Source organism: Podarcis filfolensis (assembly GCF_964270895.1).
Source record: "Podarcis filfolensis genome assembly, chromosome: 16".
Classification (NCBI taxonomy): domain Eukaryota; kingdom Metazoa; phylum Chordata; class Lepidosauria; order Squamata; family Lacertidae; genus Podarcis; species Podarcis filfolensis.
This window is the reverse complement of record NC_139620.1, coordinates 13526170-13553624: the sequence shown is the minus strand read 5'-3', so window position 1 is coordinate 13553624 and position 27455 is coordinate 13526170. Positions and strand designations below refer to the sequence as shown.

The 27455-nt window shown below is 47.9% G+C and overlaps 1 protein-coding gene across 5 annotated transcripts; it reads right to left on the bottom strand.

Annotated features, from left to right (window-relative positions):
• Window positions 1-691: 691 nt before the first annotated feature.
• On the bottom strand, window positions 692-27455 carry GAL3ST3 (galactose-3-O-sulfotransferase 3). Of its 5 annotated transcripts, none has more exons than XM_083590897.1 (3): window positions 27255-27455; window positions 3777-4008; window positions 692-2732 (listed from the first exon to the last, which is right to left on the bottom strand). In XM_083590897.1, exons 2-3 carry the CDS (start codon window positions 3860-3862, stop codon window positions 1577-1579), a joined length of 1242 nt encoding a protein of 413 aa, XP_083447023.1. In that variant the 5' UTR covers window positions 3863-4008; window positions 27255-27455; the 3' UTR covers window positions 692-1576. The 5 variants fall into 5 exon arrangements, with proteins under 5 accessions (XP_083447023.1, XP_083447021.1, XP_083447022.1 ...); XM_083590895.1 differs by lacking the exon at window positions 27255-27455 and adding an exon at window positions 26504-27167; XM_083590896.1 differs by lacking the exon at window positions 27255-27455 and adding an exon at window positions 5767-5925.

Genomic DNA, 27455 nt, shown 5'->3' with positions numbered 1-27455 from the left:
AATAAATCTATGGGGATGCCTGCTGACACAGTCGCCAACACCTCCTGCGTGAAATCCACGCAGAGGGGGGTAGAATTGTAGAGGCCCATCAAGTCCAACCCCCTGCAATGAAGGAATCTTTTGCCCAACATGGGGCTTGAACCTACGACCCTGAGATGAAGAGTCCCGTGCTCTACCAACTGAGCTATCCAGCATCCTAAGGAGGCATCGATTTCCATTTGATATATGCTCATCACATGCAGCTTGTTTCCGTTCTACTGTTCACCTCCTGATGAAAACCATGTTATTTGTTGTACTTGCTGTGTGAAAATTAATGAAACACATTTTTTTTAAAACCCTCAGTTATTTACCTTGCTGTCATCTGTGGCAGAATTTTACATAATTATGTTGTCACGATGTTATTTCACCCCATTCATTTCAAGGCAAAGGAAATGAAATGCAATTTTGAGGCAGGGGGAAGGAATCGGTTACGTATCATTTGTAAACCGAAAGCAACAACAACCAATACCAATCATATTCATTGAATTGATTTCCATTCCAGACTTTGGGACGATGAAACAGGCATTAGCAATTTCAACTCCTCTTTCCCTGGGAATTCTCTGATATCCCCTAAGTGAGGAACCCACCTACTCTATATAAAAAAATACAATATATCTAAACACACACACTTAATTCTAACAGCAAAAACAGGTTTTGTTTGTTTGTTTGTTTTATTGGCCTCCAGCTCCTCCTTCAAGAAAAACACAGCGAGATCTTCTGTATTACAATGTCACAAGGTCTAGGACATTAAAAATAAAATAAAATAAAATAAAAAAACAAGTTTCTGGAGATGAATCCTGGCAAGCCCCATGAAGGGGGTGGGGCGTAGAGAGAGACTGATAAAGGTATAAAATTAATTTTGGGCAGGGGAGGGAGAAGATGTCAGGTTGAAGCTCCACATGGATGGATGTGAAAGTGGGGTGCAGGCATGCAGTATGGATTTGGGGGAGCAGAACCGGAAGTGGTCGAATTCAGCACTCGGATGTACATAGTGGGGAGGACGAAGAAAATGGTTGTCAGGAGCGGGGAGGGAGACCACCCTCACTGCTTTCTAACAGCAAGGGACGGGGCCCGGATGTGCTCAGCTTCCCCCGAGGTTCAGTTGTAGCATTTCCTTTGGAGCAAGGGAGAAAGAGGCCAGAACGGAGCACCCAGTTGGGTTTAAGAAACAAAAATCGGGCTGGTTGCCGAGCGACGGGAATCCACTTGGCTCACACACACGGCCTCAGGGCGCCTGGAGGAAAGTCCCGCTCACCCAGATCCCAAGGCCCTGAGTTTTAATAGGACTAAGCACAGCCCTAAGTCCCAGAAAAGAGAAACTGAGGGGGAGTCATTGCCAAATCGGACTAGCCATCACCAGCCCCCCTCCACCCTGGCTCTGAAGAAGGCTGAGGCCTAGGCCTAATCTAGTATTGCAAGGGCCCATCACAGGACGCTGAGGTGTTGCCAGGGCGACGGTGGGAAGCTTCTCTCTGGGGCTCTTGCCAACCGGGCCTCCGCCTCCTGGGCCTTTCCAGCTGCCGCGGTGGTGGGGCGCTCATGCCGCCTTGGGGACAGGATGCCGGGGTGGCCGCAGGAGCCCTCGAGGCGGCAGCGGCCGGTGGAGGGCTGCCCTCCTCCGGTTCCTCAGGCTCTGCTTCCGCAGCAGGTAGCGGGAGTACTGCACCTCGGGCATGGCCAGCTTGAGGCACTGTTCATCCAAGGGGGCGCCCGAGCCCGGCAGGTCATAGCCCACGATGCCCACCTTGGCGCTGGGCTGCCAGGGCCGCAGCTCCTTGTTCTTGATCTGCATGGCCGGGCGCAGCTGGGGCTGGCCCCCAAAGCAGTGGCGCGCCAGGTGTTCGCAGGCCCGGCGGAGGGCGCGCACCTCCTTCTGGATGCAGTCCTGGCCCACGCGCCTCAGCTTCCGCCAAAAGGTGGCATTGAAGTGGTCGTAGAGGCGGGCGTCGAGGGCGTTCCAGGCGTGGACCTGGGCCGCCACGCGGGCCGAGGTGATGTTGAGCTTGGACTCGGGGCTGCGCATGTTCAGCTTGACGTAGAGGATGTCCTCCAGGTCCCAGGCCAGAAGGCGGCGCAGGAGGACCAGGGACTCGTCAAAGTACTCGGCCAGCATCACCAGCGAGAAGATGCCCTCCACTTGGCGGATGAACTCCGGCAAGTAGGTGGGGTCTTCGGGGCTGTGCTCAGGGTCACCCCCCAGGTCGTACACCAGCGTGTTGTGCGCGTACATGGCGTATTTCTCGTGGGGGCGGTAGTAGCGGCGAGGGTCGTCGAGGAAGGCTTCCATGGAGCCGTTGGGCACCCTCTTGTAGGCCGGGCAGTACTGGTTGTAGTAGCTGAAGAGAGACTCAAACATGGCCACCGGTTCGCGCAGGATGGTGACGTAGATGGTGTCATTGGGCATGAGGCGATGCAGCTCCTCGCGGTTGAAGCGCAGGTGGCTGGCGATGAGCCGTGGCGGCAGCGTGTAAGGGTGCACGAAGCGGGCCGAGAAGTTGCGCGGGTAGCAGAACTGGTGGTCGCAGGTGTGGTGAGGCAGCGCCACCGTCAGGTTGTGGCGCTCGGCAAAGCGGAAGAGCAGGTTCTGCACGGTGGTGCTGGCCGTCTTGTGGGTCTTCAGGAAGGCCACGGCAGTGTGCTTGGGGCGGGGGGGCGACGGGGGCGCGCAGCTGAAGGGCGCCGACTTTGGGAACCTGGGCGGCGGGGGGCAGAAGCAAGGGGTCCGGTTAGCGGCAGGGGGGTCGAGAGAAATGACAACAAGCCCAGAGATGCTTCCTAGTCTCACCCCCGAGCCCTCACGGACCCTCCACCCTCTTCCCCCACTTATTTTGAGCCCTCCCTTCATTTTAATTCTGCTCCACCACTTTTTTAAAGCTCTGCTCCTTTCTCCTTTCCAATACCCAACCCAAATGTCATCCACAGGGCCGGCCCAATTATGAGGCGTGGTGAAGCAGGTGCCTCAGGTGGCAGGTTGGGGACAGCTGGGAGGAGCAGCGGATTCACATCTGAGGAGCATGCCATTTTCCACCTCCTGTGCTTGTTTGCCCATCTCCTAGACTGCCACCCCAACCTCCCCAAGCTGCATCCAAATTTTCTCATTTGCCTCAACCGGTAAGATATCATAGGCCATCTTAAAAGTGTCCACTGCCCATTCCCACACACACACACCACTCCCTTCTTTTCTTTCTCGTTAGTCTTAGTCTGGAATGGTGCCAGGGGTCAGCATCACTGGGCACCTGCAAATGCCCCTGCTCTAGCAGGGGACCCACTCCCAATTTCTTGGGCCTCTTCCTCCTTGCTGTTGGTGCGAGTGAGAGGTAAGAGAAGAGGAGAAGAAAACTCTCCATACTTTGCCCTCATTCTCTGGGAGGAGGTCTGGATTAGACCCAGAGGGAGAGGTATGCAATTGGGTAGTGGCAGCGGCGGCAGCAGCAAGGATGTGGTGCACTCAGAACCCCAGATGTTGCTGGACTACAACTCCCATCATCCATAGCTAGCAAGACCAGTGGTCAGGGATGATGGGAACTGTAGTCCAAAAACAGCTAGAGATCCAAGTTTGGGAAGCACAGGCTTAGCCAGTGGACAGGGATGATGGGAGTTGTAGCCCAGCAATGTCTGAAGAACAGTGGCCTAGGGCATACCCAGGGAGGACAGGGGGAAGAGCATGTTGCCCAAAGGCTGCCCCCAAACCTAGAACTGGCACCAACCCCCGCCGTTTCAATGTCTCCCACGCCTACCAGCCGAGGTGGGCACTTTGGTGCAGGAGCAAAGTGCCTGTGCTGAACGCCAGGAGGAGGAGGATGGCCTTCTTGCGTGACATCATCTCAAGGTTGGAGTGCAGAAGTGCAAAGGGCACACGCTATGCTGGGTGCCCTTATCCAGGCACAGTGCAGGGGCAAGTCCACCCCGGCATGGAGGCTCAGAGCAGGTAGCAGGCAGCGGCCTCCGGCCTTGTGCAGAAGGGGATACCTGCGAGGGGAAGCACAGCAGTCAGCAACAAGTCCTCTCTCTGTGTGTGTATAAAGGAGTCGTGGCAGATCCAACTCAAACAGAGGCACTGTGGTTTCACAGGTGAACTGCTATAATATGCAGGTACAAGAGGTTGTAGCCATTGTAGCCAATGCTAATCCCTCTTAGAAAGAACAGAATGAATAAAAGTTTCTTGAAGAACAGAAATGTTTTGTGTAATATTTGAATATTTGAAAAAGTACTACGGTTATGTTAAAGCGTATGCAGGATTGGAAGTATAGCATCAGTTGAGAAATGCAGTTTAATCATTTATAACTAATGTATATAATGGGTAAAATATAAGTAATATAAGGTAAGAATAAGCACCATGGAAGGGTGGATGGGAAGTCAACGGATATGAGAGATTTGTTCTGGTGGTTGTTTAAAAGAATTTGTAAAAATTGAAAAGTTCATTGAAAACTTACAGAGATAATACTAATACTAATAATAACAACAGAAGCAGTAGCAATAACAACAATAAAATATATTATTATTATTATTATTATTATTACTACTACTGTACTGCACATATGACTGCTGGGAGGCTTCCAGCAAAATTTAAAAACACCAGAAAACATCAAACATTCAAAATTTCCCTATACAGGCCCACCTTCAGATCTCTTTGAAGTTCAGAAGGATGACTAATGTAGGTTTATTCATTTCAATGGGTCTCCTCTGAGTAGAATTTCATGGGAAACACTGGGAGTCCTGTGTCTACAGAGTGTGGGGGCCAGGCTCACCCACTGAGAACAAACATGGTAAATAAAATAAATGCTTCACCCACCCGTAAATATCAGATGCTCCAAGTGTCCCTATTTTCCAGGGACAGTCCTGGATTTACAGATGCTGTCCCAGTTTCTGATTTGATCCTGGAATGTCCCGCTTTTCCTTAGGACGTCCCTATTTTCATCAGAGAAATGTTGGAGGGTATGGAATTATCCGACCCCCAAACCAAGGAGATAAGTAAATATGCAGCCTTTAGAAGACATCTGAAGGCAGCCCTGCATAGGGAATTTTTTTAAATGTTTAATGTTTCATTATGTTTTTATATACATTGGAAGCCACCCAGAGTGGCTGGGGCAACCCAGTCAGATGGGTGAGGTATAAAATAATTAACAAACAAACAAATAATGGAATAGGACATCCCTGTTTTCATTGGAGAAATGTTGGAGGGTATGAAATATGTACTCTGGCATCCAATACAACATTTGGTTCCGAACATTATGCGGTAGCTGAATATCTACAAATGAAGTAAAAAAATAAAATGCCACGAAACACTCTTCCCGCTCCAAGTCCTGCCTTCTCTTCTCAAAAGCCTAATTTTGCCTCTCGTCCTCATTCCCGCCCCCCCATCCACATTGTGCTCCCCCTTACAGAGTTATTCCTCTTCTCCAGCCTCCAGAACTATATTCCTCCCCACTTTCACGTGTCCCCTCTGCACTAAAGGGGGGGGGGATTAAGCTCCTGAACAAACACTTAAAAACAAACAAAGCAACAATCTCAGAGATGGTTATCTGAAGATGCCCTGAGTGCCCCTTCTCTCTCCACCCCCCCCAATAATATCACAAATAGAGGACAAGGCTTTCAAGGTCAGAGAACATGGCATACAGGCAGAGTTGAGCCCCCAAACCTCTTTACTGAGAAATAACCTGCTAGCACAATCCTAGGAGGGGAGGGGGCAGAGAGAGGAACTTGCCACCAGCTGATCCTTCGACTTACCTGCGTTCAGCAGCTCCAAAAGAGATGTTCATACAAAGCAAACCCCTTTCCCTTCCCACCCAAAGCAAAGCAGCTGTCCTCTCAATTTCACTTTATTTCCTGCTCCCGGGCCGGCTCCTGGCCCCCTGAGCTATCCCTTACCCCCCCCCTCTCTCTCTCTCTCACACACACACACACATACACATACTGTCCACAGCTGAATGAAGGAGCATCCAGCAATCTCACCCCCACCAGCACCGAGGAAACCAGAGAAAGCCACCAAGTTCACCTTTCTTCGCACAACAGGAGATTAAGTGTCCCAGGACTGAGATCGTTCCTCTCCCCTCCCCACCCGCCTCGCCGCTCTTTTCTGGATGTACTCCAACAGCTCCTCGCCATGTCCTGTGGAAAGAGGGCAACACAACTGCTCCTGGGACCTGGGCCTGGAATCGCCAAGCACAGCAAGCAGAAGCAGCCCCCACGCCACCCTCTGGCTTTCAGACCTTGGCAGAGAAGCCACCTCACAGCTGAATAAAGGCTAGAGTCCTTCAGGTATTTCAGACCGCAATGGCTGATGTAGTCCAAAACAGCTGTAGGGCTCCAGGTTACCAAAGGCTGGCCTGTAGCATGAAGGAATTGTTTATTTACTTATCTATTAGACTTATCTGTATTCCTGCACTGCAGGGGGTTAGGCTAGATGACTTTTGGAGGTCCCTTCCAACCCTATGAGTCTGATTTGTTAGTTGCTTGTTACCCAAAGGTCTTCGAGCTCCTTACAACACGTTTAAAAACGTAAGCCTTCAGTACATTACGCCATTGAAATAATGCATGCCAGCACCTAGAGAGGCTCAGTATGAAGGCAGATCCTGAGGGCTCCCAGTGCTCCTGATCATGCGCAGAGTGCAGTCCCTTCGGCACAGAATAGCCACAAACAGCCTCCCTCTCCAGCACACATTTGGAAGGAGAGCCACTACAGCAGGTGCCAAGTCGTTCTACAAAGGCTCAAGCCTCGTTTTCAAAATGAAAACAGCTCCCCCCTCGCTGGCTATACATGGAATTGAATTTTGTAGTCTGTTCTGTTGACATAGGCAAAATCTTAAGACTTCTTTTTAAAAGGAAGGAAGGAAAGAAGGAAGGAAGGAAGGAAGGAAGGAAGGAAGGAAGGAAGGAAGGAAGGAAGGGGACATACTTCTAGCCCTCATGAAAGTTTGCAATGTTCTCTCTGCCATCATTTAGAAGGCAGAGAATTTAGAAATAAAATACGTATTAGATTTCTACTTATTTCCTACGAGAAATGGGAGGTGTTTTGCCGAGATTCTTCATTAGTAACTTTAAGCATGTGCAAACTGCTTTTTGTTGTTGCTGGGTGGTTGCAGAAAAGGGTGCAAGTGGCAAACTTATCTGCAGGGGCTAGAAATATTTTTTTGCAGCAGGGTTTGCCCAGGAGAAATAATATGGACATTTCTGCAGTAATGCTGGACCTGGTGAAGAACACCTGCCCTGCATGCAGAAGGCCTCAAGGTCGCTTGGATAGCTCAGCCAGAGCAGGAGACTCTTAATCTCGGGGTTGTGGGTTCCAGCCCCACATTGGGCAAAAGATTCCTGCATTCCAAGAGGGTTGGACTAGATGACCCTTGTGGTCCCTGCCAACTACAATTCTATGATTCTGTTCCAGTGGCATCTCCAGGTGTGGGCTTGGAAAGACCCCTGTCTGAAACATGGAGAGCTGCTGCCAGTCAGTGTAGGCACTGCTGAGCTAGATAGGGGGGAAATAGGTCTGGTTCAGTATAAGGCAGCTTCTGCTGTGAATGCTGTGTGGTTGTGTCCGTCCTTATTGACTTTCAGGAGGAACTTAAAAACATTCCTGTTCACTCAGGCATTCAATGGTTGGAAGATACTGTTCCTGGCAACTCTGAAGTCACTGGCTGAGATAATGGGGGTTGTATGAAACTGTTTTTAGAATGTTTCTTTAATGATGCTCTTTTAATTATGTGTTTGCTGCCCTGGACTCCTTTGGAAGGGAGAATTAAATAGAAATGAGAAAAAGACGACGACGACGACAAGCTGTGTGGCTTGTTTAAAATCACGATGAACTCGCTGACATCCAATGAGGCTGAATGACAATTCAGGACAGACAAAAAGAGGTCCGTCTTCACACAGCACGTAGTTAAACTACCGAATTGGCTCTCATTAGATGGAGAGACAGATGACTTGGAAAGAGAATTAGGCTCATTCATGGAGAATAAGGCTATCTGTGGCTACTAGTCATGAGGGCCATATACAACTTTTCCAGGATCAAGGGCAAGGGAAGCTATTCATTACCAAAGGACATAATGGCTAAAAAATTTACTGGGGTCAAAAGCTACCCGAAAGAACTGCTTTGTGTAATCACTCCAAATGATAATGGCCATCCCATTTTTAGAATTGAGTCTCACATACAATAATAATAATAATAATAATAATAATAATAATAATAATAATAATAATAATATTTATACCCCTGCCACTCTAGCTAAAGGTGTTCGTTTCATGACACAATGAAAATGAAATCCAGTTCAAAGGAGAAATTACTGCAGGAGGAAGACCTGACCCAAGAGAAGGAACTGCAAGAGCACATGAGATACCCCAAGCTCAAATGGAAATTGTGCAGAGAAGTGCACGAGGGTGGGAGGAGTGGGACAACTCACAGACAGACAGGCTGCTATTAACAAGACAGCTATGGCCAGTCCTGGATCGCTTAGCCAGAGTTGTCCATGCATTGGTAACCTCAAGGCTGGACTACTGCAATGTGCTCTGTGTGAGGCGGCCCTTGAGGTTGATCCAGAGACTGCAGCTAGCGCAGAATGAGACAGCTGGGTTAATTGTTGGAGAAACTACTGCCAGGATATAGTACCTCATCTGCACTGGCTGACAATCAGCTGCTGGGCTAAATTCAAAGTTCTGGTACTAACCCAGGCGCCTCAAACTCGGCCCTCCAAATGCTTTGAGACTACAATTCCCATCATCCCTGACCACTGGTCCTGCTAGCTAGGGATCATGGGAGTTGTAGGCCAAAAACATCTGGAGGGGCGAGGTTGAGGAAGCCTGCACTAACCTGTAAGGCCCTCGACAGCTCAGGACCAGGTCACTGGAGAGACTGCCTTAATCCTTATATGCCTAGTAGGTCACTGCAGTCTGCAGAAGAGTTTCTCGTTGAAGCTCTAAAATACCAGCAGCCTGGAGCAGGGCTTTCACCGTGGCTGCCCCTGTTCTGTGGAACAACATTTCCGTCGAGGTATGACAGGTGCCTGCCTCCTGTCCAGTCTGGAAGCAACTGAAGACATTTTAGTTTCAGCAAGCATTTCCAGCTGGATGGAAGGGTGTTCTCAAACCTATTTTCAGTTTCATTTTTTGTACTGTTTTTTAAAACCATTGTACAGTGGTACCTTGCAAGACGAAATTAATTCGTTCTGCGAGTTTTTTCGTCTTGCGAATTTTTCGTCTTGCGAAGCACGGATTCCCATAGGAATGCATTGAAAATCAAAAAGGAAACAAACTTGCAAGACGTTTTCGTCTTGCGAAGCAAGCCCATAGGGAAATTCGTCTTGCGAAGCAACTCAAAAAAACGAAAAACTCTTTCGTCTTGCGAGTTTTTCGTCTTACGAGGCATTCGTCTTTCGAGGTACCACTGTAGCTGGTTTTTGTGGTGTGTTTGCAAATCATCTTCATATATTAATGAAATAAGAATGACAAAACCAATAAACTTAAGCAATAACAATTAACAATGAAAAGTTTATAATGGGCCTTGCTGGAAAACTATTTCTGGCAAAGAGAGCGGGAAGAGGAGGATTTAAAAGGTAGTGGTGGGCAGAACGCCCAGCATGAGGAAAGGTTTGCCACAACTGTTTAAAAAAGAGAATCCATTTTGTACAAGCAGGCACTGTGGAGAATTAAAGTCTGAAAAAAGTAAACGAGATACTGGAGAGAGGCAGCAAAAGTCACTGTTTCTGGCATCCGCTGCAAGGGCAGACCAGGGACAAAAAAAAGAAGTCAATGTGGATATAAAAATAGGCATAGGAAAATTATTCCGTTGAAGTTAGACGTAGGAGCCGAAGTCAACGGCAAACCAGCACAAATGAACCATAAAATGTTGGCGGGTGTGTGACAGTGTGTTTTCAGTGTTTTATAGTGTCCCTGACACTGTGTTCCTCAGGGCCAGCTCAAGACATTTTGCTGCCTGAGGCGAAGGACAAGATGGCTCCCTCCCCCAGGGCACATACAGGAGCCAACTGGAATGGCAGTGGAATCTTACTCCAACATCTTTCCCTGCACTTGAGGGCAGCAGGCTGGCAAAGAGGGTACAGGGCAGGCCATGGGGCACTGACAACTCTGGCTCCTCATACTCACGTGTCTGATGCCTGAGGCAGCTGCATCATTGTAGGACCAGCCCTGGTGTTCCTGCCAACCCAAATGGGACATTCAGATGACACCATCATCCTTTCACAACCATTGCTCTGTGCTTTGCATTTGTCCATCTTTTCTGCTAATGTGGAAGGCTCAAAGATCCAGAACAGCAGTGCAAAAAACCCATCTTAGGTGTGGGCATTCCTTTGGGCTTTTACTCCCCAAGTTTAAATGTGTGTGGTTTTGACAACACTGGAGGCTCTCCTCCAACCATATCTCTTCCCTTCTGGTTGCTCCTCACCCGAGGCCATTTCATTCTGGTCTTCCACCATTGTCGCTGGACCTGCTTTTACTCTCAGTTCTTCTCTGCTGCGTTTATTTCTGAAGAAGAGCTCGTTGCTCAGAACCTCCATGCAGGGAAAGTGGGCAAGTTCCCACTTGTCTTCTCCTACCCCCCAAAACACAGCATCAAAATACAGCAGGGTTCGCACATTCCCCTAAGTCCAACTATGATGGGTTCAATGATTTGGCTTAGCATGTTTCCCTAACCCAGGCTCATGGGGGGAGGGAGGTTTTATTTTCTGCTTCAGACAAACCATGAGCTGCAACCAAGGTTTGCTCTACGGCTGGAAAAGAGGAGACTGAGAGGAGATACGACAGCCATCTTCCAATATCTCAAGGGCTGTCACATGGAAGATGGAGCAAGCTTGTTTTCTCTTGTTCTGAGGGAAGGCCTTGAACCAATGGATTCAAGTTGCAAGAAGGGAGATTCTGACTAAACATCAGGAAGAACTTTCTGACCGTAAGAACTGTTTGACAGTGGAAATGACTCCCTTGGGAGGTGGTAGACTCTCCGTCCTTGGAGGATGGATTCCTGCATTGCAGGGGTTGGACTGGGTGACCCTTGGGGTCCCTTCCAACTCTAGAGTTCTATGATTCTACAATCTTTTCATTTCAAGCAGCTTTCAGTTCATGTGCACTGCATTCTGGATTGCTTTTAAAGTGCTGCTTTTTCAAAGCATTTTCTAGTTTAGAGCTCCAGAAGGACTGTGATTTACTAGAGAAGGGTACCCCCAAAAACAAGGCTGTCAATAATAAATAAAAAGGGATGGTTTCTCCATGGGTCTCAGAGATTGCAACAGGCTACACATGAAACAGCAGATAGCTCAGAGGCTGGCAGGGCCAGATCCATGGCTGCAAAGAGAAAATTTAGATCACACCCATCACCTTGAACTCGGAGCCCAGAAGGCAGCACAGCTAACAAGGGCAGACGGCCTATTTCAACGGCCACCAATGCCTCCATGAGAGAATCTGATCGAAAGGTGGGTGAACTGAATTGACTTCCTTTCTCAATCAAAGTTGTCAGCAGAGAGAGAGAGAGAGAGAGAGAGAGAGAGATATTAACCAACTTCCATTTCCGCCGCCTGAAAATCCAGAACTAAGGACTGAATGGAAAACTTGACAATTAAAAATGTGGAACCGGCCCCCATCTCCTCGAACCCACTACCCACTCGCCCTTTCAGAGCCGAGAGACGCAGCACCTGACTTCCAGTGCACCAGCCACTAAACCTCTGTGCCCTTCACTGGAATCTAGGCCACAGACTTCATCCGATCGATGAGCACGAGCCTCAGGGGTGAGGTGGAAACTTGACAGCTCCCCGTCCCTCGATAAATCCATGCACAGCTAGAGAGAGCGCTGGAGGGCCAGGGAGGGGGAGTTGGGCGATCAGAGCAGGGGCACGCAAAAGCTAGTCTGCAAAATGCACCCACAGCCCTTTCCTCTCTGAGCCAACCTTTCCTCCTCTCCTCATCCCAATTCTAAGGGCCATCCCAGACTGGTGGGTTTCTTGCAGGCATTTCCCACAATGTGTTGCTGGTGGAATAATAGCAATGACAAACCTAGACAGCATCTTAAAAAGCAGAGACATCACCTCGCCAACAAAGGTCCGTAAAGTTAAAGCTATGGTTTTCCCAGTAGTGATGTACGGAAGTGAGAGCTGGACCATAAAGAAGGCTGATCGCCGAAGAATTGATGCTTTTGAATTATGGTGCTGGAGGAGACTCTTGAGAGTCCCATGGACTGCAAGAAGATCAAACCTATCCATTCTTAAGGAAATCAGCCCTGAGTGCTCACTGGAAGGACAGATCCTGAAGCTGAGGCTCCAATACTTTGGCCACCTCATGAGAAGAGAAGACTCCCTGGAAAAGACCCTGATGTTGGGAAAGATGGAGGGCACAAGGAGAAGGGGACGGCAGAGGAGGAGATGGTTGGACAGTGTTCTCGAAGTTACCAGCATGAGTTTGACCAAACTGCGGGAGGCAGTGGAAGACAGGAGTGCCTGGCGTGCTCTGGTCCATGGGGTTACGAAGAGTCGGACACGACTAAATGACTAAACAACAACAACGGTGGCGGATTTAGACCAGACCGTCTGCACAGCGTTCAGCTTTGAGAGTCGTTTTGCAATGTAAGCCCATTGTCACTGTATTATTGCTGTCTGAAGGGCCTCTCTTGCACTACAACAGTGCAAAGCAGAACCAAAAAGTCAAAGCTCCAGAATATTTGTGGTACGAAAAGCTGCAAATTTTTCAGCAGGAGGTAATGAGATATGCACCAATCGCAAACGAAGCCACCCTGAACCTTTTGCACAGATGCAAACAGTATCGAAAGGGGGGGGGATTGCTTATAACCATTCTGATACCACCCTGAGCACAAGCAGTTGTGTATGCACAATAATAAAGGGTTGTCTGGAGGGGGCTTAGAGTTCTGCCAATTTGCTATCCTGAATTTCCAGGAGAGAAACCTAGAAATTCAAACACAATCCTCAAGGAAAAAAGGCAGGGAGGCAGCAGCAAAGATGAAAGCTGATTAATTTGCACGTCAGAATTAAGAGGCAGGAAAGGCCTTGTGGGGAGGGGGAGAGAAGAGAGACTGGACTGGAGAAAGAAATCTTTCAAATTCCTGAATGCCGGTTGCCACATTTCAGAGCACCCAGGCAGAAGGAGCTTAGAATTTTTGTTTTTCAAATCTTTGGATGCAGTCCCCAGGCACAGCTACTTGGGAGTACATTCTCCGTCAACCTCAGCCAGGCTCGTTTCTTTGAGACCGCTCATTATCTACAGTGGGTCCGAAAGACCTGCGAGGCCCGGGTTCAAATCCTACCTCTGCCAGGGGCTTTGTGCAAGTCACCCACCCTCTCTCAGCCTCAACTCCTGGAAAATGGGGAGGCGGTGTCCTTGTGAGTCCCAAATAAAGCAAGGGCTTTTAAAAAGCAGCTAGCAAGTTTGAAAAAATCATTATTGCTAGTATTATTAATAGCCACTGCTGCAACCATCCAGCTAGTCTGCCTTTTAGGCGGCAGCTGGACTTGCCCATTCAGGTGGAAACAAGGAGGACTGGCTACCTGCCTAGTCCCAAGAAGTATCCATTACCTGCCGTCCACCGGCTCCTCCGTGCCAGGTTACCTGGGCTCAGATTACTGCCAATGATTACACAGGACAAGGTTCCAGCAAAGGTGACCTGGTTTTAGAATGCGCTGCAAAAGCCCGTTCACAGTCGCCGCCCCGGGCCTCTCAGAGAGGCTGGAGGAAGGTGACAGCAAATCGGGAGGGCCCAATGCCCATAGATCGCCTCTAACCACTGCATACCACTCCCCTTCTACACTGGAACATAAAGGCTACAGCAGGAGTGGGGAACCCTGATTATAGGCTGTGCTGACGGGCTGACGGGAGACGGAGTCCAGCCAAGTTTGTAGAGCTACAGGTCTCCCCCCCCCCAAAACTACAGGAATGCTCCTAAACCTCAGTTAATAGCTCTTACTCCACTCCTCCCTTCCAGATAGTGGAGTCCATCACCACCTGCCGGAGGTGGATTGAAAAACGAGACACATATCCCACCCCACTGCTTTAAGAAACTTGTCAGAACTCATTTTTCTCCCACGGCCTCAAAAAGACCCAGGTGTCCTGGCCCCCAGGCCCATATCCTTGCCAAAAACTTACCAGACCCTCATTCTCCTCCCAAGGCCTTGTGGAATCCAGATATCTGACTTAGAAGAGCTACATGAAAGGTCCCACCATCTCGCCCTGTAGGGATCAGACATTTGCCTACAGGGAAATCTCTAACCGGTTTGCATATATCATAACAGAAAGGGAATCGTTATGACAACTGCTATGCACATTACTCATTCAAAACCAAAGAATACTACTGAAAATTTAATAATAATAATAATTCCGCATTTTAAGTGACATGACCAAGCAACAAAATACACCCTTAAAAGACGTCCTTTTAATTGTGCATTTATGAGCATTTGTGCTCATGATGGTATCAGGGCACTTTCAGTGCGGTTTTGCACATGCCAAAGTTTGGGGTAAACATACTTGCTTGATTTCCAGTTGGTGCATGCATGTCCAAGTGCCTTCTGCTGAAATCCTGTAACATTTTATATTACAGTGATACTTCGGGTTACAGACGCTTCAGGTTACAGACTCCGCTAACCCAGAAATAGTACCTCGGGTTAAGAACTTTGCTTCGGGATGAGAACAGAAATCGCGCCACGGTGGCAGTGGGAGGCTCCATTAGCTAAAATGGTACCTCAGGTTAAGAACAGTTTCAGGTTAAGAACGGACCTCCAGAACGAATTAAGTTCTTAACCTAAGGTACCACTGTATACATGTTCCTGTTTATTTCTTTGTCCCTCTTTTTGCGCTATAGGGCAAGGGGGGCCCCTCCAGGAGGCAATGGTGTAATAGCCTTGAGTAAGCATCACAGAGGGACGCGGGTGGCGCTGTGGTCTAAACCACTGAGCTTCTTGGGCTTGCCAATCAGAAGGTCGGCGGTTTGAATCCCTTCGACGGGGTGAGGTCCCATTGCTCGGTCCCAGCTCCTGCCAACCTAGCAGTTCGAAAGCACGTCAAAGTGCAAGTAGATAAATAGGTACCACTCCGGTGGGAAGGTAAATGGCGTTTCCGTGTGCTGCTCTGGATTCGCCAGAAGCGGCTCAGTCATGCTAGCCACATGACCCGGAAAAACTGTCTGCGGACAAACGTCGACTCCCTCGGCCAGTAAAGCAAGATGAGCGCCGCAACCCCAAAGTAGTTCGCGACTGGACTTAACTGTCAGGGGTCCTTTACTTTTTTAAGCATCACAGAACCACTAACGCGGTGGAATTGCGTGTGGGTGGTCCAGTTAGAAATCCACCAATGATGCACTATTCCAGGGGTCAGCAAACTTTTTCAGCAAGGTGCCAATCCACTGTCCCTCAGACCTTGTGGGGGGCTGAACTATATTTTTTGGGGGGGAGAATGAACGAATTCCTATGCCCCACAAATAACCCAGAGATACATTTTAAAAAGGACACATTCTACTCATGTGAAAACATGCTGATTCTCGGACTGTCTGCGGGCTGGATTTAGAAGGCGATTGGGCCGCATCTGGCCCCTGGGCCTTAGGTTGCCTACCCCTGAGCCTAGGACTTGCTGATCAGAAGGTTGGTGGTTCGAATCCCTGTGACAGGGTGAGCTCCCATGCACTACTACTTCATCAGTGACATGTTGCAGACGACACCCTCCAAAGACGACAAACCCCAATCCGGAGGGCCCCCAAAACACAGCATCAAAATACAGCAGGGTTGGATGATTTGGCTAAGCAGGTTTCCCTAACCCAGGCTCATGGGGTGGTGGTTTTGTTTTCTGCTCCAGACAAACCATGAGCTGCAACCCAGGTTTGCTGTACGCCTGGAAGAGAGGAGACTGAGAGGAGATATGATAGCCCTCTTCAAATATCTCAAGAGCTGTCACATGGAAGAGGGAGCAAGCTTGTTTCCTCCTGCTCTGGAGTGTAGGGCTTGAACCAATGGCTTCAAGTTACAAGAAAGGAGATTCTGAGTAAGAGCTGTTCAATATTCCATACTTCTTTCACTTGGCGGTGAGTCCTGGAGGACTTGCTCCCTGCCGTGACGGAGCTACAGAAACGGAGGCTGCTGAAGAGGTCAGAGACCCAGGTCACTGAGTCTGGGCTTCCACAGCCACCAGCTACCATGAACTACCATTGGCAGGACTGGCAACAGCAGCAGCAGATACGTTCCATGCTTACAATAATGTTTTATTCTCTTGCTAATTATGCTGTTTTAAATGTGCATGTTATATTTGTTTTCTCTTCAAAGGTTTAAAGGCTCCCCCCCTCCCCCGGTTAACTCTGCTGCGATAAATGTGCATTCTGTAGCTGACCTCCATTACAACGCTTTCTTTTGAAACCTTTAAGACAATATTTTAGCTTCCTGTTAATTATGTTGCTTTGAATGTTGACTTCATATTTGACTTTCTTCAGTCATGTTTCATTCTGGATTGTTTCATTTGATGTTTCAATGTCGGCTGTAAATTGCTTTGAGCTCTCCCTCCCCCTTAAAAATATAAAATGTAGGGCAGGCAGAAATCCCACAGGTACAGCTTTGCCTGTCAGATCTTCTTCCTGCCAGCAAAATGCTGCAACCCGTCCGGTTGCTGTTGAAACAATGCTGACCCCTGCCAAGGAAACAAGACCTATCCTACGTGATTTTGAGTCTGTAGCATTGCAATTTTCCAAAACGAAGACAATTCCCCCCTCCAACCCCCTGGGAACAGAAAGGATTTGGGTTGTCGAGAGAGCACCAGGATTTTGCTTTACCCTTTCCTTCTTCTGCATGCTCCCAGCTCTTGGGAACAAGAATGAATTATCTATCTTTAGAACCCGCTTTGCCCCCTTGAACCGCTTCTCACAGGAAATGAATATATATATATATATATATATATATATATATATATGAATGATGCAACGTTCTTATTGTTTCCAGCATGGGTGAGACATCATCCCCAACTGCTGGCCACAGGGAGGCATAATTGCCTTCATTCTATAGCGACTGTTTTTTGCTTACTTCATTCAAACAGCATGCATGGATCCCCGCAAGCCACAATTAAGAGGGCAGCAATGAAGACCTGACCTTCTCGTAGCGGGGAAAGGAAAGGTTTCAGAGCTCAGGGTGACTTGGGAGCCCTTTCTCCAGCAAGAAGGCGGAAAAGCACTCTTGGCATGGTCAGGGGCACTCCTTTAACCAGAACTTAGACTGAAGCACTGGGGCGGTGGGGGAGGGGACGGACAGATTCCAGAGCCACTCTCTGGGGCACATAATAATACTATCTCTTTAGGCTCATGCAGGCTTTGTATGGCTGTTGCTTTTGCTTCAGGGAACACCATAAAAAGTAGGATCCCAGAGGGCTGCAGTCAGGTACAGCTCTCGCTCTCTCCCTACCCCAAACTCACGTGCCGTCATGCACCCCTGCATGGTTGTCCTTCGTTCTCACTCCACCCCTCTCAATCCGTTCTTCCGTAGCAAATGTCAGGCCAGCTGGGGCTAAACCCTGCGGAAGATGTGAAATCTTGCTATGTTTTCCATTGGTGGTGAGGAAACCTCTGGCCCGGCTGAGTTGGGCTCCCCTCCACCTCAAATGCCACCTTAGGGCTCACTGAGGACCATCCTTGTCCTGAGGGGAGGAGAGAACTGGCTTTCAGAAAGCCCCACCCTAACCATTGCAACTTTGCCATATTATGATAGGGGAAACCTGTGGCCACCCAGATGTTGCCACAGTACAACTCCCATCATCCCTGGTGTTATGTACTGAAGTTCTCACCCTGGGCCAGCAGGGGGATACTGTAGATAGTTTTCACTCAGGTCCACATATGCAAATAAGGGATTGAAAGTGACGTTCAGTGATTGGATAGTTACAGAAAGTGGTTACTGTTGCATTGTAGTGGAGCTCTATATAAGCAGGCTGGCTGGACCCTTCAGTTCAGTTCTGTTCTGGCCTGTGAATAAACAAGAGCTGTTTGAGGAATCGCTGTGTCGTCTGATATGTTCACCCACAACTTAACTCCTGAGCATTGGCCAGGCTGACGTAGGAAGGGCAAGAGGGAGAGAGCTGCTCAAAGAAGGCCTTGGAGAGAACCTAAGAAGATTAAGCAGAGCGCAGCCGCTGGATCAGGCCAATGGCCCATCACAGTCTTCTCACAGTGGCCAACAAGATGCCTCAAGGCAGGTCCCAAATGCAAGAGACCTTTCCTCCCCACTTGCGATGCCCAGCAACCGATATAAAGAAACCAGAGAGCGAAGGAACAGGTCTCCCTGTTCACTTTTGGATCTGGCCCTTCCCACCACCAGCATGCGGCCCCCAAGACATTATGACACTCAAGGCAATGCCAACTTGGTGCCCTCCAGCTGCTTTGGACTAAAACTCTGGAGGGGCAACAGGGTGGCGATGGCCGCTCAATGTAAAGGGCCGCTCAAACAGAAGCAGACCCCTGATCAGTGTTCAAAACTCTGATATCTAATGACTCCTTAAACCAAGGTTGCAATCACAAAACGAACTAGGTTTATCCAGCCCATCTTATATAAGTTTCCTGGGCATTCAGAACAACACAACATCTTCCTATTACTGCAGAACAAGAGCCCAGAAGTCACATATTTAGTCACCAGATTTTGCACTGCCATGATAGATACTCGACAAAGAATGGTCTATGCTACAATTCAATCCTAAACTGAAGGCCCATATTGTTAGATCCACACTTCTGAAACCCACCCCATATAGCTGTGTTAACCGATCTTTTAATTTTCCTTATAAATTTTTACTCACCCATTATCTATGCTTAATTAAGTATTCTGTTTATATGTTTAAATCTACGTTTCGTTCTTGCTCCTATTTATTTAATAATTATTAGATTCATACTGTTATGCTATTTGGTATTTAGATGTTTTGCTTATGCTGGTCTATGACCGTAATAAACTGCTTGAACTTGAACACAAAAATGGAATGTCTAGTTGCCATTTGGGGGCAAGGGGGCTCTAAAATCTTACTTTTCAAATGATGGACTGACTGTGATTGATTCTCATTTAAACATCTGGCTAGTTCAGAGGTCAACCTTCAGCTAGGTTAAGAGTTTTGAGAACTTAAAGAAGAAAAGTCCCTTGATCCAAGGACAGTCCACATATATATTGGCCTCTTCCGACCTCTTTTTCTTAATGGCGACTGCTCCTGCTCTGGCTGCACAGAAAAAGTGTTTGGGTTCCTGAAATTCATTCTGATTGTGAAGATAAAATATAACTGATACAATACTACAGGACGGGGTACTAGTGTGTGAAGACAGTCTAGATCCAATAATCCCCAGGTGGCAGAGACGTCAGGTGCCATCCTGGTGCCCAGGCATCATCACTTGGTTGCGAGTGGCCGAAAGCCAGGTGCAAAATGCACCTGGCTAATTTCGAACACGGCCCCTGATCCATCCCGTTCCCTTGCTAATGGTAGGTGACCCAAAGCTAGAATGGTTTGAAGACCTCCGGAGGAGAGGAGCCCACCTGCCCTCCTAGCTCTCTAGGCCATCGGCTCCACTGGCAATGGACATTTCTCCTGGAACACAAGATGCAGACCTACCCTTTGGACCAACATCAAGGAACATGCCTTTGTCATCATTGATGGGGCAGCCCTTTGGGTATCTGAGGAGGGCTATCTTGTCCCCGTCTCTGCCTTCTGTTCAGCATGCTGAACACACCCGGCTCCTTCACACCTCCCTCAAGGGACGGCCTTTCCATGCCCATCTCCACATTCACTGCCCTCCTCTGAACCGGGTCCAATTTGTCTACGTTCTTTGGAAAGTGCAACACCACAACCTGCCACAGTTTGGCCCTTTGCTCCCTTTATGTTTTGCTTCCGTTGGTTCTGCTGTGGCTTCCTTTGTTTTGCCCTTCTCCCCAAAAGACAACAATTATTATTTCTAAAAGAAAATAATAATGCTTGATCGCTCCCCTCCCCACCTCCAAGCACAGTCAGAGACGCAAAAGAGAGAAGGGCTAAACAACTGAAGAGGTGCATAGCCAGGGAGAGCTCTGCCAAAATTCGCAGGCTAGGAAGATGGGAGGGGGCCGAAGAAGTATTTTGCATGCAAAGGAGTCAGCGGCAGTGCTGTTGGCTCCAGCTCAACCCCAAATCTGAAGATGACTTCCTGACTAGGCCTTTAAATATACCTGTCATTGTGTTTCTGGCATTTTGAAGTGCTAATTAAAGGTGCTGGACTCCTGCAGAACATCCATTAAGCTGAAGGAATCAGTTGTCTTTAAAAAAAAAGAAAGAAAGAAAAAAGTTTGATAGCAGGGATGAAAATACAGTGGTACCTTGGGTTACATACGCTTCAGGTTACAGACTCTTCTAACCCAGAAATAGTGCTTCAGGTTAAGAACTTTGCTTCAGGATAAGAACAGAAATCGTGCTTCACCGGCGTGGCGGCAGCGGGAGGCCCCATTAGCTAAAGTGGTACTTCAGGTTAAGAACAGACCTCTGGAATGAATTAAGTACTTAACCCGAGGTACCACTGTAAACTGCAAAAAATAAAAAGTGCTCAACTCTTAAAAGACACCCCCAGGAAAGTAATCAGGTTGGGGCACAGCACGGGGCCTTCTTGCGGTTGGTGCCTTAATCATTTAACTAACAATGCAATGTACACCCACCTCAAACACACTAATGCCTGACTCCACTGCCAAGGGTGTTATTTATATCTCAGCCATGGAATGGAATGAAAGGAAGGAAGGAAAAATCACGAAGGAAGGGTATACACGAGTAGCCAACCGTTGCAGGAAGAAGGTCAGGCGGGCCAAAACTCAGAATAAGCTTGCCAGAGATGTTAAAAATGATAATAAAGGTTTCTTCGGCTATGTTCGAAGCAAGAAGAACAAGCAAGTCCCTTGCATTGAGAAATGCTATTGGGTGACAGAGAGAATGCGGAACTGCTCAACACCTACTATGCCTCTGTCTTCACCCAAAAGGAAAGCAATCCCCAGCCTGGAGATAATAGAATAAATAATGCAAAGAGGAAACTGCAACACAAGATGGGAAAATAAGTGGCAAGGGAACTTTAAATGAATTCAAATCTCCAGGGCCTGATGAGCTGCACCCCAGGGTACTAAAGGAGCTTGAGGATGTAATCTCAGAGTCTCTGTCTCTAATCTTTGAGAATTCTTGGAGAACAGGTGAGGTCCCTGCAGACTGTAGGCGGGCAAATGTTCTTCCCATCTTCAAAAAGGGGGGAGAAGAAGACCTAGGTAACTACCAACTGGTGAGCTTGACATTGATACCAGGAGAGATTCTAGAACAGATAATTCAACAGTCGATCTGTGAGCGCTTAGAAAAGGATGCTGTGATTACTAAGACCCAGCATGGGTTTCTCAAAAACAAGTCATGCCAGACAAATCTCATTTCATCTTTTCATAGAGTTACAAGCTTGGTCGATCAGGGGAATGCTGTGGACATAGTGCATCTTGATTTCAGTAAGGCTTTTGACAAAGTCCCCCGTTATATTCTTGCAGAGAAGCTAGTAAAATGTGGGTTGCATGAGGTAACTGTTAGGTGGATTTGTAGCTGGTTGACTGACCAAGCCCAAAAAATACTCACTAATAGTTCCTCGCTATCCTGGGGAAAAGGGACAACTAGAGTGCCAAAGGATTCAGTCCTGAGCCTGTTTTTGTTCCACATCTTTGTAAATGACCTTTGAGGAAGGTATTGAAGGAACACTAATTTGCAAAAGACACCAAATGGAGAGGGGTAGCCAATGCCACTGAAGACAGAATTAGGATTCAAGATGACCTTAACAGATTGGAGAACTGGGCCAAAACATTTCAATAGGGACAAATGTAAGGTTTTACACTTAGGCAGGAATAACCAGATGCACAAACATAAGATGGGGACACCTGGCTTGCCAGTAGTGCATGTGGAAAGGATCTGGGGGTCTTAGTAGGTCACATGATTAACATGAGTCAACAGTGTGATGCAGCAGCAAAAACAGCTAATGCTATCCTAGGCTGCATCAAAAGAAATATTGTGTCCCAGTCAAGGGGGGTAATAGTCTTGCTCTGCTCTGCCTTGGTCAAACCACAGCTGGAATACTGCGTCCACTTCTAGGCACCACAATTTAAGAAAGATGTTGACAAGCTGGATGTGTGCAGAGGAGGGCGAGCAAGATGATCAAGGGTCTGGAAACTAAGCCTTATAAGGAACAGTTGGAGGAATTGGGTATGTTTAGCCTGGCAAAGAGGAGACTGAGAGGAGATATGATAGACTATTGCCATGTTCAGATTCAACCACATACCAGAAAATTCAGGTTGCATAATTATAGCTACGTAGGAGGTCCTGCACAACAAACCCACTTCCCCCCAAAAATCAGGCTTTTCGTGATAAGGAAGGTGACAGAACACACACACCAAAAAGTGTGGGTTAATATTTGCTTTGATGCAATGTCATCTAACCTCTCTGCAAACAAATCAGGACGAATGCTCAACAAATACATCACTTGGGAGTGCCCAGTGTTAAACCTTTTTAGAGCATTTGCACCAATTTCTTTGCAGAGAGGTTAAATGACAATAAACATCCATCCTGAATGAATTCTAAATTGCTTGCGGGGTGTTTATATGCCTTCCTATTAAGCTATTGTTCATCCTGCGCTTTTCCTAACTGCAAAAAGTCTGCTCATTTTTTCTTGAAGTGGATTTGTTGAACTAGGGCAAACCTAAATTTCTACTACACACCTGATCCCCCCTGCAAAATACAGAGTCTGGAGGAGCCCTGAGAGTCTTGCATGAAAAAAACCGCAGGTTGTATCCAATGTTAATCCTGCTCAGAGTAGACACATTGAAATCAATGAGCATTATTAAATTAGGTCCATTACTTTCAATAGGGCTGCTCTGAGTACAATTAAGCTGAATTCAGTGCAAGAGCTCTTTCACACTAGAGGATGTGTGCTGTACCAAGAAGGCACCAGGTTCAATCTGCAACATCTCCAGTTAAGGGGATCAGGTAGCAGATGATGGGAAGGACCTTTCTCTGTCTGAGATCCCAAAGAGCCGCTGGGAGCAGACAACTTCTCTCCTATGTTCCTACGAATCCAAACTTGAGTCTCTCAGCTGAAGCATACCAGTAAAACCCACAAGAACGTAGGGTTGCCAACTGTTTCTTCCTGTCAAGACCCCCATAAATAGGTATAGCTTTCATCTGTTTTATGCCCATGCCAGCAAGATGTGGCAGCACCCACTGAATTATTGCCTGCTCTGTGGTTGTTAAAGGATACAGGGCCACAGCAAAAACAAGAGACACCTGTCCTGTATGGTTTCAAGTCTGTACCACTGCCTGTCCTAAAGAAAAGTATAATCCCTGGTCAGAGAAGACAAAGCTGGCAGATCATGGATGCACACAGAGCGTAGAAGATGCTTTGTACTTTCCTAGGTTGAAACACAAATCAAAAACTAAGAATGCTGTGAAGGCATGCTTTCAACAGTGAACAGGGTGATCTGAAGGCCAGAGTTGCTAATTGGATTACTAGCCAGATAAGCCTTGTTGAAGGCATTAAATTCTGCCTCCATGCCCAGTCCCCCAAAGGACATAAATCCTATCATTCGTCTGGCCATTCCAGAACCTACCACAGGCTGCATCTGGGCTTGATACAACAGAACAGTCTTTGCCAACTGGATGTTTTGCACCACAGCTCTCATCAGCCCCAACCATTGCACTGAATGGCCACAACTGACTGCAGTCCACTGATTTCAAAGAGTCTGCTCTCTGAGTAGGGCTTAAGTTGACCACAACCCAATCTCTTTCCAGGATCCCTTCCTTCAGACATCCCCACCTTTGGAAACAGGTGCTGCGTCTAAGGCATGCATCAGATTAAGCCTTGGGCAGGCTGCTCATCTGCAATGTCAATTTATACTCCCCAAGGCAGATGGAGGAGGCGGGAAGGGTGTTAAAAACCCTAAAATTCCAGACCAGGGAGAAGAGTCGGTAGAAGAAGATTGGAAGAAATTTAAAGACTATTTACAGAAACACTGCAAAATTAAGGAATGTTAGAGGGATGCTGGAATGAAGTTATGTGGTTTTAGCAATAATGTCATAAAGGAGTATGTAAAAATGGATTGATAATAGGTGAAAATGTAACGTTATAATATATTAAGATATAAAAGTAAAAAGGGTAAGGACTTGCTGAAACAACTATTGAACTAGAATACAAAAAAGGGAGGTATGAGGAGGTCAAGGAAATAAGCAAATGAAAGATAAGACATGGAAAGACTGATTTGTTTTTAATTGTTTTTTATTGTTCTGTATTTTGTATTTTTTTTGTTTCTTTTTATTTTTTCTTTTCCTTTTTTCTATTTTTGTAATCTCTTTGAAACTTTAATAAAGATTATTTTTTTTAAAAACCCCTAAAATTCCAGTAAAGAACGGGCTAAGTGCAGGTGTGGCCTGCAGGGGATAGTTTGCAGCTCAATGAAAGAGCACTGGCTCTGCATGCGAAAGGTCCCAGATTCAAGATCCCCTGCGGCTTGAAACTTTGGAGAGCTGGTACCAGTCACTGTAAGACAAGACTGAGATAGATGGTTGGTCTGACTCTGCAGAAGGCAGCTTCCTATGTCCCAGTATCAGGCAAGTCCAAGCCACATCAGACAAACCTGCCCACAACATAGTAAAGTTAGAATCCAAGCATCAGTGGCTACACAAGCCAGTTGGGGAAACCTGGAAGAATTCAGGTGGCAGGGGCGCCACCTGAGCATCGAAAGACTTGGCATCATCACACACAACAAGGAAGCACTTCCCAGTCAGCCTGAAATAATAATCCAGCCACTAGAAATATTAATCCAGCTGCGGGGAATATTAATCTGCCTCTGGCAAAGAGGAGCAACTGACCCAAATGAAGTCCCTTTTGCCTGTGGGATTATGTGGTGCAATTGGGGTGTGCGGGGGGGGGGGGATAAAGGATAAAGCTTGTGAATGTGAAGGCACAGGAAGTTCCTGCCTTATTCTGATATAATGATAGGGGCACGGGAAGCTGCCCTACATAGTCAGATGCTCGGTCCATCTAGGTAAGTACTGTCTCTACACCAACTGGAAGTAGGTCTCCAGGTTTCCAGGCAGGAGTCTCTCCCAGCCCAACTCAAAGATGCTAGGGATTGAATTTGGGGCCTCCAGCGTGCAAATCATGTACGCTCCTTTTCCTAAAAGCAAATTGAAGATTCCAGTCCTCATTGTTCTTCATAGAGGGCTAATTTAACTAGGAATATAGGAGGTTGCCATATACTGAGCCAGGCCACTGCGTTTCCCCATCACCTTCCTTACTGCAAAAAGTCCTATGGGAGGTGGACTAACAGCACCAAATCCACTTCAATTGCACAACGTGAACTGGGCAGAATGTCCAGAAAAGTGACTGTATGAACACACCTTGGTATTCAGTGATATAGTGCCCATGGGCACGTACGTGCACACAAACACACACACACACACACACACAGGCAGTTTAGAAAGCATTTCTTAATGTTTCACTTGAATCCACCTTTTCACAGGATTTGACATGCTTTGTGTTTCCTATAGAATGGTCAGGGGTGATGGGGGCTAGGAGTCCAGCTAAATCTGGAAGGCCGCTGGTTCCCTTCATAGGTATATATAAATTTTAAAAAATGACCACCAACAATTAACAAAATGGAACAATTGTAGTGTTACTTATAGACAAGTATACGAAAGGAAAGAAGTAAGTCAGAGCTAGCACAGCAAGAGGAAATCTCTCATCCATCAGGAAATGCAGCTGAGACCAGAGAGCCACTTCAAAACTGGGCAGCAGGTGGACAGAGGGCTTTATCCCTTGTATTAACAACAGTAACACACTGAAACCAAAGGCCTGGGAATCTCTAAGGCTGAATTTCTCCCCTAGATTCCCCACCCCCACCCCCCACCACTGCTAGGTTGGATTTCTCTTGAGAAGCCCCTGCATACTCATGATTTGACACAGAGGTTTCTCAGATTTCTCCAGTGTGGTACAGCCACCTCCATTCTGGCAGCTACAATCAATTTATGTCTCAGATCGTTCTGTGCCAAAGAGTTATTAACTCCAACTCTGAAACGCCCACCCTTTTAAATAAAAAAGTAAATGCAATGGCATTCAGTGTCCTGACTCCTACAGCAAATTTAAGAGGATGTATCCGGTGCACAGACTGGGAATGGGGGTAGTCAGCTAACACTCCCTCCCTCCCTCCCTCCCCAGGAGTCAGTAGTGACTTATCTGGGTTCACAGTTCTGGGTTCTTTTCCACCCACCACGCTAAGGGTAGTGAAGTTACCATTTGCACACACAAAAACCACCAATTCACTTGGGCCCATGCATCCGAATCCCGCCCCCCCCCCCTCGACCAGCCTCACTGCAGCTCCCGTCCAGTTCAATGAGGCACGTTCCCAGGTGGATCGGGCCCTACAGAGCAGGTTCTCTCTCCCCCCCCTCCCCGCGTCTCCCCCTCCGCCATCCTTCCTGGTCCACCCCAAATCCACCAACTCACCTCTGCCTCTCGGGGCGACAGGGAAGCCTCTGCGCAGGTTTGTGCGTTGAGAAACAGGATCCTAAAAATGTGTCCCCTCCCCCGAACCGCCTCTCAATCCCAGGGAATTCGATTCACAAATCTCTCGCTCCTAACTTATTTTGCAACCGTTGTCGCCCTTCCGAGCAGCTTTACAGCTAGGAAGCAATCAGGCTAAAATAGTTTTTATAAAAAATGTAAAAATCAAATCAAGCAAATGAAATCCACAGCGCCCATCTCAAGCATGCTTACTCGAGAGCAAGTCACCTTCCTCTCCAAAGGACCAGATGGCATTTGAAGTATTTGGCTATTTTTTCTAGAGAAGGAAGGAGAGGTCCTCCTTTCTGTCCCCTTCTCCCACCCCCAACTCCCTGGAGCTTTCCCCTCGGAGGGAAAGATTCTCACACCACCTTGGCTTTCTGCCCGGGTCACCCTGTTCTCACGTTGAGCCACGCCAATGGAAACGCATTGGGATGCGTGCAGAAAGAAAGGAGGAGAGCGCCATGCCCTCGACCCCCCCCACCCCAATAGGAACAACGCCAAAAAGGAGGAGGGGTAAGGAGAAGGGGAAAAGGAAAATCCTTGCATCAAGAAAAGACCCTATGCAATGGCTGGCTGGAGGAGAAAAAAGGGTTCCGGGACAGCGGGGGCCGGATATAGTGCCCCCCTCCCCACGGAAAAGCCAGCTTCTCCACCAGCCCCCGACTGGAGGACACCCCCGTTCCCGACGCACCTGTCCCCCTCCCGGCGCCCGCGTCGCCGCGGCTCCCGCTCCGGCGCTCCGCCTTGGGGAATGCCTCGGGGGGGCTCGTCCCCCAGCGCCGCATCGCCCGGCCCGGAGCAGCGGCCAAGCCAGCAGCAGTAGCAGCAGCCCTTCCTAGGAGCCGGGCAGAGGGCGCGTTGCGCGCAGCCTACGAGCCGGCGGCGTCCCGGC